At 36.4% G+C, this 12,064-nt stretch overlaps 1 protein-coding gene across 4 annotated transcripts in view; it reads left to right on the forward strand.

Moving 5' to 3' along the window:
• Window positions 1-2,033: 2,033 nt before the first annotated feature.
• Window positions 2,034-12,064, forward strand: part of MYT1L (myelin transcription factor 1 like) — a 130,152-nt gene continuing 120,121 nt past the window's right edge. For all 4 annotated transcript variants that reach the window (XM_041420514.1, XM_041420523.1, XM_041420532.1 and 1 more), the window contains exons 1-3: window positions 2,034-2,088; window positions 2,271-2,304; window positions 2,604-2,666. In XM_041420514.1, coding sequence (XP_041276448.1) covers window positions 2,034-2,088; window positions 2,271-2,304; window positions 2,604-2,666 — 152 coding nt within the window. The remainder of the gene's footprint in view (window positions 2,089-2,270; window positions 2,305-2,603; window positions 2,667-12,064) is intronic.

The following is a 12,064-nucleotide window of genomic DNA, read 5'->3' on the forward strand; positions in this document are numbered from 1 at the left end:
TTTAATATGGCAGCTTTAAAAGCTTCAAATGCCTCTCAAGTCATTGGAGCTAAGAAACTGGCTAGGATGTGAACTCAAGGTGTAGGATAGATACTGTGGGTGGGTTAAAGTTTAACATTCAGTTTAGGTGCCTATAGGAGGTATCTACAGGCATGCCAAGTGTCTCATGCAATAGTTGATGGAGAGCTAGACAGTAGAGACAGAGTGCCTAGAGACTGATTTTATCCAACTGAAGTAGCTTCATGTGGCTGATCAGAGGAGTTGGTCCTCAAGCTCCGGTGGCTGCGTTAACCTAGGGGTAAATTCAGTTGTCTAAGCATAGGCAGTTAGTGCCATTTCTGATGCCAGATGATACCTGAAACTTCTGCACAGGGTTGATAGATACACCAAAGGATTGGTCTGTACCTTTCATACTTTTCTGGAGTGGCAGTTGAGGATTTGATGGAATACATTGTGGGATCTCAGATAGCATGATTGGTTGATGAAGATAGAAGCTTATGCTCCAAATGTATCTGCACTCAGCTAAATATTAGATTAATATGAAAATGAAATTCTTAATTTTAAAATTAAACCCACTCAGAGTTATGCAGAAGACTGACCTGAAGCCCCCTAAAAGTGGCTGGTGCTCTGTTAGCTTTCATAATATCAGTCTATTTTAAATTATCCCTTTAATGTGGAATATAGCACACTACCAGGAATCAGATGATGACTGCCGAGAAACAGAAGTACATCAGTAGCACAGAATCTTGTGAGAGTGACACTTTCTTTTTACCAAATCCCTCTCACCTACAAATTTTCTTGAGGTGATTCTTTCCTCCTGCTGTTACATGTTGAGGGAGCTCTTTAAAAGCACTCCTTGATTTCTTCTTTCCTGGTTGTTTCCCAAATTGTTTGTGTTAAGGTACTGACTAAAGAAAGTTAGGTGATTAAAGGGTTAGCTGCAAGTCACTGGACCCTTTTCCATGTTTTTGCATGAGATACATGACATTCTTACCAGATATCAATCCAAGGATATTGCTATAAAGGAGGTGATTGATTTTTTTTCCCCTGGGGAAACGAGAGCTCCATGGTCTATTTCTGTGCTTCCTGACCTTTACAGTATCATCACTATGTATGAAGCACTGTAGATCCATCTTGCCATCTTGTTCTTCTACAGCCAAAGGAGCTTACTGCATATATTTTCCCTCTCAGTCTCTCAACATAGTTCAGTGCAATTTGCTTCTATTGAACAAAATCCTGAACTATAACTAGTCTATTTAGTTTACCTTTTAAAATCTGGTGACAATTGTGCGTGTAAAATCAGAAGAAACTATATGGCCCTATAAGGTCGGTGATGGTGATACTTTCAAAGATCTATTCTGCAGCCTTGCCCGTGTCTGGTAAACATGTAAGATTTCTATGTATTTATTACTGCACAGAAAACCACACTGTATTGGCAAGCTAATTGTAAAATGAAGATAAAAGATGTAGTCATGTAGCAAGTGAGCCCATTCCTGAAACTTGAAAAACACAACTAAACTAATAAACATGCTGGCAAAGATTGTAATGCCGTATTAAATAACATTAAATATTTGAAGGTCTAATGGTAAATCTTCATCTCCTTTTCAGTCATTATTCCTTCCTTTCTTTCCCACTGTAAAGGGTTTGGTTAGAAAACAACCTGTGGTGTGTGACCCCTTGACTTTAGTTTTAAATTGTGTAGAAATCTATTGAATCCTTGTTTTGGAATATATGGGAGTAATTAAGGGTTTATGTCAGAAATATCCCCTTGAAAAGACAAAACGGCACTTTGTTGCACACAATTTGCTATGAAAGCAGGCCACAGAAACTGACTGTTTAAAGCAGAAATTATTGCATTTTCTGTTTTTACATAAACACAAATATCCTAAAAATCCCCTGTAAGGAGAACTTTCCCCTACGGGATAAAATGGAATTAAAATAGTGTCAATAAATTGTGTGAGAGACTGTATCTGTGCATTGATAGTCTGTGCATGCAGGATAAGAACATTGACTGCCTGCTAATCTATTCCCAGATGGAGGTGGATGCAGACGAGAAGCGCCATCGCACACGCTCCAAAGGTGTTCGAGGTATGTCTCTTGCTTCAGTAAATCACTCAAGGCCCCTGCTCAGGGTGACCTTCATCCTCCAGAATCTCTTTGCACGATTCATTCTGACCCTTGCTTTTACACAACCTTTCTGGTAATTTTCTGTAGAAGAGGGGTACTTGTAATAGATGATAAATTTTTATATGTTTTCCATCTCTCTGCAGTTCCCGTGGAACCAGCCATACAAGAGCTGTTCAGGTTAGTGCTCTGAGTGTAAAATGTATCCCCATTAGCAATTTAGAAAATTCATGCCTTTTAATGGGTATAATGCACTTTCAAGTTCATTGGTGGTTTGCTCATGCCCTGCTGCACTGATGAAATTAATTCCCTCGAGACTTGCTAATAAAAAGCATCCCCTCTTTTTTTTCCCCTTCAGTTATTTGATTTCTCTTTCTGTCTTGGTTGCCCTCCATCTCTGTAACACGTAGTCTGCCTGCTTTTAGTATAATCTTTCTGCAGCACACCAACACCTATATAATTAATTCTCTCTTTTGCAGCTGTCCCACGCCTGGCTGTGATGGCAGTGGTCATGTTAGTGGCAAATATGCAAGACACAGAAGGTAATATCTGTAATTTTTCATAATTTAGTGAAGAGACTTGGTAAACAAGTTATCCGGCATGACCTTGATAAACCAAACAATGATAAAAATTAGCAGTTACATATTCTAGAAACCATTTAGAGTCAGGGTTATTTTTTCTTTTTGAATGTCACAAAATTTAACTTCCATTTTTGCTGAGACTGGCTCTCATTGTCAATCTTCTCTCAATTTTTGCATACAGTTCTCTTGCTTATATGTTGCAAATTAGGATTTGGCCCCACTTACCCGTTGGTGCTCATGTTCATGCTATTTAATGTGTTTCATAGCTGAATGAAAAAGAGTTTCTGAGCATTTTAAGTTCAATGATCAGGTTAGACTCAAAGCAAAGCTTAAGGCAAATCAACAACAATAAGACTTCAGGGTTCAAATGTTATACTGTATTATAAATACCTTTACTTCAGTTTCTAGACCATGAAATGTGGAAACATCTCCTTTAAATTTTTTTCCAGCTGTTTATGGTTAATAGTATAGGAGGTAGCATATGTTTTGCATACTGCATGTGCTACAAATTAATTCAGACCTCAATCTTTACATTTCTGTGTCGGTGTTGAGTAGTGTTGTACATCTGTCTAAACACCATTCTTTTCCTGAATCATTTGTCCATGATTTTTTAAAACATTTTTAGAATTTAACGTCTCTAGAATACATGTATTTTTCTCTCATTGCTGTGCATTTCATTTGACATATTTTATACAGCAGCCCGTTGTAGGAGATGAAATGGCTGATGTTTAGGCCATCTCTTTTCTGAATTGAGGGAAGTGTTCAAACCAGTGTTAAATTATCCTGAAAATCTAAAGAGTTTTTTCATTCTTGATTTTTCAGTTTATAAAGCCCTTGTGGTGTTATAAGAGTAGATATTTCACACCAGATCTGATTACTGCATGAAATGGGCATATGCGGTCTAGGAATTAAATTGAAATTATACATTTGGGGTTAAGGCATTTATTTGAAATATGAAAACATACTGAACAGTGCCACTCACTACACTCATGTCCCTTTTTTCTTATCAGTGAATGAGGCTTAGGGACAAGTCCAGAAAACACTTTCAGAATTAGACCAAGAACAGTGATACTAGAATTACTTTGAATTACATTTAAACTGTATAAACTATAAAATAATTATTCACATTTATTTTCTTAATCTTCACTCATAAGAGAAGTAACATTTTGTTGCTATTTGAAGGCTTTGGTTAGATTGGAACACTGATTTAGGAAAAGTATCCAAAATAATTATTTTTATATTCAGTTGTGACTTCTCATTTCAAACCATAGTTTTCTTTTGTCTGTTTTCTTTATGGAAATACAAGCCTCACAAGTAATTAAAGAATGGCACTAAATCCTTCTTTTCCCTCAGAAATCCCATACTTGTCAACAGTTAAGTGATATGATTATAATGGCCTTTCTAGTTACAAGATTATAGGTACATACATTTCTTTACACTTCATGGAATTTCTATGCAGATATCAAAAACATACAGAAAGAAACTCTTTAGCTTGAGAAATTCTGACTTTTCTTCTGAATTGCTCTGGAGGTAGTGTCTGTGTTTGTGTAAGATCACCCTTTTGGGGAAAGAGGAAGCAATAAATGTGGGGTTTGAAAAGATTACATGCAGTTTTAAGATGTTAATTCCATATTTTGCTTTCTTGACATGATTCTGGTATGTCAGTACACGAACAGACTGAATCTCAGAGCTGTTAATTAAATGAAATTTTGGGCAGATGCAATAAGAATAAAAATTGGAAATACATCAAAAATTCCTTTTTTTCTACAAAAGAATTTGTTGGGCTTTTATGTTTTCTTGTCACCATGATTGCCAATCCACTAATCAAAATATATTTAACCAATATATGTCCTATTTAATGTAAAAACACAGAATTCTTTGTTGAGGTTTACAATGTACTTTTATCAAAAATTTCTGTTTTCTAGAAGAGAAGCACTATTTATTCACAACCAACACCTACTAAATTTACCTTTTTGAAAGAATTTGAAGGAATTTTTCTCTTTTTCTATTTTGCTGTATGGGTGGGAAAAACCCTCAAATATTTCTTCCAAGGAAATCAGACTGTCTTAAAAATTTGATGTGTTCAGGGGATTGCATATATCAGCTGATGCCTAACAATTCCGTTTAGACCTATGGAGCATTTTAATGAGGTTAAGACCTTTTCATTCACAGTATCAGACCAGCTCATTATTAGGAATGGAATGCATTTGCTTCCACTACATGTAGTAAGAGCTCTCCAAAATTCTGTTCCTTCTAAAATGTCTTAAAGTCTCTGGAATTCCAGGTGGTTTTTTGGGGGGAATTTTTTGGCTTTTTTATTGTTGTTGTTGTTGTTTTGGTTTGGATTTTTTTGTTTGTTTGTTTTTTGTTTGTTTTTTTTTTTTTGTTTTTTTTTTTTTTTTTTTTTTTTTTTTTTGTGTGTTTTTTTTTTGTGTTGTGTTTTTTTTGTGTTTTTTGTTTTGTTTTTTGGTTTGGTTTTTGGTTTGTTTTTTTTTTGCAGAGGAGAGTTGTTTTGGTTTTTTTTGGTTTGGTTTGGTTTGGGTTTTTTTTATTATTATTGTAATTGTATCTTTGTGACAGTGAAAACTCATCCTCAGGTAGTACATTAAGCTTGAACTGAAATAAACAGATTCTTTCAAATTTTCAGGTAGATTCAGGGGATGAAATGTTGTTCAGCTGATAAAATATTAGGTAGAAGTTAAAGGAGGGTTTTACCACAGGTTTTTGCCTTGGTTGTATTTTTAATTAGGAAAGAGCTTCAATGTAGGTTTACTAAGGGAACAAGCAGACTTTCTATGCCAGTGATGTTTTGAGGTGTATGAAAACACAGGACTGGAACTAGGAAGGGTAACAGTGGTAAAAGCTTGTTGTATCATTTCCATCTCCTTGATGTTTTTCTTTGTGTCAAATCTCAGTTGGAAGGGAAGCAAAACCTTGCAAGACTTGGTTGGTAGCTTCCTCCTGGGTCTTAAGTTCAGCGACTGATGTTGGCTTGTTGGCTGGACATGCTAGTAGACAGCTTAAATGGACAGGTTTCTCTAGAGGGCACTTTAGGGCAGAATGCTGGGATCTCTAAAATTAGTATGGTGAAAGCACCTCTGTCCAGTGGCTTCATGGAAAGGTCAGAAGAATTAACATCCCAGTTTGGGCACTGACGAGAAGTGCCCAAAGTTGGATAGTGTGCCTGCATTACTAGAGCAGACTTTTTTTTTTTGGGTTTTAGTAATGTCTGGAAACCTGAAGCTAACATGGACCCTCTAGTGCTGTCCATGGCACACAGCATGAGCCAATGCCTCAAGGTTAGAGTTTACACAGATAGAACTCCAGTTGTTTATGTTTCAAAGCACCTGAGGCCAACTGAACTGAAAAACAAAAAGAAAACAAAGGTTGTGAAAGATCTGAATGCAAGATAGGAAAAAAAAAAAAAAGAGCCACAAACCTGTTCAGATAGTGGTGGAGACAAGAGAAGAATCAAGAGAAGCATTCAAATCTTAGGAGTGAAAACCAGAGCATCTCCTGGGCCATGCCTCTGATGCAGGTTGTTTTAATCCCTTGGTAGCTGTTCAGGCCCATTGTGCATAGCAGCATAACAATGAACACTGCTCTTATACCTTCAGTACTGTGAAATGATTTTGAACAATAACCTTGGTGCAGATCCTTGCATACTTATAGCTGTGAATAATCCATCTGTGTATATAGCAGTGACTCTAACCAGACCAGGAGGGTGTTCCCACAACTGTGTTTTCAGGATGCCTTTTGCCTTAAGCATCTGAAGAAGAGCGTAGATTCAAGTGTTCTTTCACTGCAATTAGAAGAAACTTTGCCAGTTTCATTAATCAACTTCAGAGGCAACAGGAATCACATTCTATGCATACAAATACAAATGTAAAAGTGAGTCCAGTTCCTGGTCTGTTCTGCAGGTGCGAATTGTTACTCTGGAGTAATTGACTGCAAACTGGCCTGTGTTATTTACTGAGGAGATGTGAATGATGGTTTCAGAAATATTGCACTTTACTTTATTGCTCTCCATTTAGCATCTTTATAAAACAATGTCATATACCAAATAGGTGCCAATGATTTGCCGTATAAGTAGGTATGTAGACACATCATAAAAATCCGAACTAGATTCCATTAAAAAATACTGATTGCATACAGTGGCTTATTTAAAAGCTTCTTAACAAAGTAGTTTCTTTTTTTTTTTTTTCTCAAGTAACAAAAGCAATTAGATTCTGTAATGGATTCATCACTTGCTAACTGCCACGTTTCTAAAATAACAATCTAACAAATAATATTCTACATATAGCATATATTCTAACATAATATTCTAACAAATAAGAGACCTAAAAAAAAATCTTAAGGTGGTAGTGTAGCACTATGTATATTCATTTAGGATTCTTTTAGAGCACACAAGAGGGTATATTTGAAAACGGATATATCCATTGTATAGAAGTTAAAGCAAACCAACTGTGGTCTGAAAAAATTTGCATAACATTTCAGTGAAGAATGTTAAGACCAAATGATAAACCCTTCATATTTAAAATGGAAATACTCACATAGCTTTTACTATATCATCAGTTTCAATTTGATTGCTGAAAATAAGAATTCAGATAAAATAAAGCAACTTAAACATTTCATCTGCCATGGAATTTTTCATGCCTTTTCTTCAGGTCATATTTTATTTGTAAAAGATTTCATTAATTACTGTCACAATGTCTTGCAAAAAAAAAAAAGGCTAGTCTCAAAAACAAAGAGGAGTCATAAAATGATGTGCATATCTGTAATGTATGAATTGTCCCTAACTTTATGGAATACATTACATTTTAATTTTCTACCAAATTTTATGATACTACCCGTTCTTTATTTCTTTACTAGGCTGTCTCTGGTTTATTACATTATACGGATAGAATTATTTAGACTATCTTTTAATTTTTAGGCATGAGATTTGTCACTTCATATAACAATTTGAATTTATAAATACCTTAGAGTTTAGCATTGCTGTTTTGATTAGGAAAAGCCAAACAAGTATCACTGTATTGCTTTGACATTATATACTGTATTTTAGTCTACATATTCTAACAGAGCAGGTGAAATAATTCAGGCCCCCAAACTTGGAAATTAAAAGGCTCAAATATTTCTCTGTTATTAGAAAATTATTGAATTTCTGTGCCTTGTTGTGCCATATTTCTTATTCAAATTTTTTCATTTCATATACCTTTTCACCCACCAGTTTGATTGCCATGGCTGCAGTCGTGGGTGAATAATTGCCTGTCTTCACAGGAGCATGTTCTGGAGCTAAAGTCGAGTGCTTGCTTCCTGATGTATGCCTCATTTGGATTCTGCCGACAGCCTAGGGGCTGTATTATTCATGCCTTGACAGATAGCACTCACTAAAAGCATTGGAACAGGGCCAGGTACTGGCAGAGAGATAGTGGAGCATTGCAACTTGCAACTGAGAGGAGCATCTATAATACAAAAAAGAGAAATCCTCATACCTTCCTTTTACTGGTCTCACTTTGATGGAGAATTCATTTGCATCAAAATAAAATACCCTAAAAATAAATACATTTTTTCTAAACCACGCTTCAAAGTTTAACACAATTTTCCACATTTAATTGCAAAGCTGATTTTAATTAGTAAGGCCCTGCATGTGAAAAATGAAGATTCACTTGGGTGAGTGTAACACATTGCAGTGTCTGCTGAATGCTCTAATTAATGTATGGCTGCTGTACAACAGGGTGCACTGTGGGATATTTATGAAAAATTCTGTGCACGCAGCCAGTCTATCTGTATTTTAGTTCTTGAATCACAAGAATAAATAACTTTTCCTCCTCTATTCTTTATGAGACATCATTGTGCATGCCATCACCCTATCCATAAACTTTATGGCATGCCTGTCCTTTTTACTATTTGTCAAAGATATTATAAATCAGAAGCTAGGACATACATATTTTAACATTAATTTGATAGCAGAGCATGGTTGCATGCTGTGCAGAACCAGTGGTCCACTGATGCTTTTGTGCTAAAGCCTAACCACAGAATAGTGAGGTCCTTACTGTTGCTTGCTTTCATGATACTGTGAAAAATCCCACAGGATGCTGGAAGTATAGAGAAATGTGTATTCCTTTATCTCTCAGCTGATAGTCAACCTTTATTATAGTGTTTTTTATGATAAAATGATTTGCTGGATATTTATCTGAGGAAATATTCTGACACTGTTGGTGAAATTTAATTCCATTTTCTTTAACAGCAATATTTGCTAAAGTCCTTGGTAAGTCATGGTTAATAACAAGAATAATATTATAAATATATTTTATATGAAGTAGTTCACAGTTCAGGGTTTGTAAAAAATGTTAATAGATGAAGCTTCATTGCTTTGTTAAATCCAGCTAAAGAGATATAAGTAAGCAAGTAAGTAAATAAGTGCAAGAGCATAGGGATTTTCAAACAGAACACCGCAAACAATAAATAATTGTGCTGACAGAGAATCCATAATGTATTAGAGGTCTGTATTGGCTGCTGTCTGGATTCAGCAATAAATCCTTTGTCTGATTGTTGATTAATGATTAGAAAGGTACAAAGCTGGGTCTAAACCATCGAGCAACTATCAACTGCAACTAGCAATTGGTGTGAAGCTCTGCGTGCTAGTGGCTATTGTGTAGAGGTGACTACACAAAGGAGCCACAGCTCAATTAGTCCCAACACCATCTGGATTGGGAGTAGCTGTTGCAGTGGCAACAAGTTGCAGGGCCTGCGAGTACTGGAGTACTAGGCTTATAAAGGCAGGGGAAAGAGACTAAATCAGTGGCATGGAGAGTGTTGACCTAACTGTGCAGCAGCAGCAGCAGCAAACAGCAGATTTAGGATGTGCTTTCTGCAGTGGGTGCCCTGGCTTGTGCGTTGCTGAGATTATATGCTCCTTTTCTTTCAAATGGAAGGTGCTGAGCATATTTCTCAGGCAGCAGTCCACTTGCGGCCATGGGGTTTTCTGTGGGCGTATCTGTCTGGAGATGTCCCTGTCAACCACAAAATAAATGAAGGCCATGCAGAAAGTATCAGAAAGAAAATTAAAAAACAAAAGAACACAATATCCAGTAGTACTGTGGATATAATTTCCCCAGCAAGATTGTGGAAGTAGCTATACACATTTTCCCTTTGCCTATGGGAAATTTATTTGGTTGGCCTGGTAGGTTTGCTGAGTACATTGTGTTCTCTTAGGAGAGAAATAAATCGTTTGAGGTTGAATAACTCGTGCTTTTCATTGTGGAAAAGAGTATCCACAGAGTTGATTCGCACATGGTAGACAAGACATTTCATCCCACTATGCCTCTGTTTCCCCATTTGTAAACAGCAAGCAAATTTTAGGCATCATGAGGTGTAAAGACGGAAGCATGTATGGGGGATTATTACAAATGTAGTAAAAAGACAAAAGTCTGGCTCTGATGTATATCTGATATTTAAATAAAGATCTGTTGAATGGTCATCAATGTCAGGTAAAGTCTAACTTTACAATTCAGTGCTTTTTTGATCAGAACATTTTTCTGGATCCTAGAGCAAAATTAACTGATTTGTCATGATAGAACAATTTTATATTTAGAATCTAGTCTAGTTTCCCAATGTCATAATTTGTCAATTATTTCTACAGTATTTATTTTAAAATATTGATTCTGAGGTTTGAAAAGCTGGAGGTATTTAAGAAAATATATTTATTAATATGTGTTCTAGTGAAAATGCAGTGACAGTTTTTAACCTTAAGACTAAACCATAAAAGCCACAAGCAAGGTAGTGCACTGACTTTAGGGTACTATGGATCTGCCTACATATTCCTTCCAGCAGTTCTGAGCAGCAGCCGTAGCTACTGTGTGTAGCTATGAAAAATGGCCTGTGCATTGGAGCATCCTGAGTCAGAGCTTTAGAGACAGGAGAATTTACTGGTGAGAACTGGCAGCTGGATGGACAGGGAACCCCATCTTATTCCTTGCTGCAGTGTCCACATGAACACAAAAAACACATAGGTTTGAAAAAGTTCTATCTGTAGGTGGCACCCGTGCTACCAGAACAGGGTTGCCCTGCTCTATTGTTCTCCGTCTCAGTGAAAATGATCTGAACTCTGCCAGAATCATCAAAAAGGAGGTAGGAGAAACCATATATGTAATAAATAAATAAAATTATAGCTATCTTTTCTTTCAAATTTTCATATTTTATGAGATCAAGCACCTCAGATATTACCTGAGCTAGCAAAAGAAAATGAAGAACATAAGAAACCAACTCAAATATGAAGGAGGCCTAAAAATACTCCATGATGTGTCTTTAAAGACTTCTGCTGGGGTTTTTCAATAAGTTGAGACAGCCCTTTCAAAGACATCACTTCTTATTAGTGGTTGATATGAAGTACTGCTTCCAGTGGTGTCAGCTCAGGACAGGGGAAGGAGAGGTAGTCCTGAGCATCTTCGATGGCAATAATAAATCTAAAAAAATACATCCACAGAATTAAAAGTGCCCAGGGGATAGATAGCTCCTGAAGACATCCTCTGCACTTTACAGCCTAGGACACTGTAAACAGTGATAACTTCAGCCAGGTGACTGGACCTACAAAGTTGGTTTTCTGGCTATTCACCTGAATTATCTCCCCTGGAAAATCTTAAAGCTTACTGGTGGCATGCAAAGGGATTGCAGAACCTAATGTCCTTTTGTTATTTGCAAGAACTAGTGTCTTGTAAGTATCCATGGAAGAGTGTAGAAGGGGTTTAATGCCTAAAAGAAAATATTCCTGTGATTGAAATTAGGGCTGTGTCTCAAATCCATGAATTATGATAAAATTGGAAATACTTTAAAATATACTGAGATAGGACAGGATGTGATTGGCTTTAGATGCCAATAACAGTCATTTTTTAAAAAAAAAAGGTTTTTTACCTTCAGTTTCCTGTGACTGGGGGAGATTTCTCTACCATCACTTTTCTATTTCAAGTAATAAGCAGGCCACTGAATTGGATGCACAAGTAGAGATGACTGCTTTCTATTCAGCTGATTCTTGTGGAAGAAATTCACCAAGGATTAATTCAGCTGCTGCTGTTTTTCACCCTCTTAATGTCTCCAGGAGAAAAATCTTACCTGTACTTGATGAATTGGGAATGGGTGTTTGGAAAAAAGGCTAGAGCTAAAAGTTGGCATGCATTCAACTTCTGCCTTAAGTCCAAAGGGTGCACTCTCATCAATGCTCTCTTCTTTTGTGTCCAGCTCTGAAGTCACAGTAGAACTGTACTTTAAACATTAGTCTTGTCCAAATCAAGAGTCACAGAATTGTTAAGGTTGGACAAAAACCTTTGAGATCATAGAGTGCAACCATTAACTCAGCAATGCCC

This window comes from Onychostruthus taczanowskii, unplaced genomic scaffold (genome assembly GCF_017590055.1).
Source record: "Onychostruthus taczanowskii isolate IOZ18803 unplaced genomic scaffold, ASM1759005v1 scaffold11, whole genome shotgun sequence".
Taxonomy (NCBI): domain Eukaryota; kingdom Metazoa; phylum Chordata; class Aves; order Passeriformes; family Passeridae; genus Onychostruthus; species Onychostruthus taczanowskii.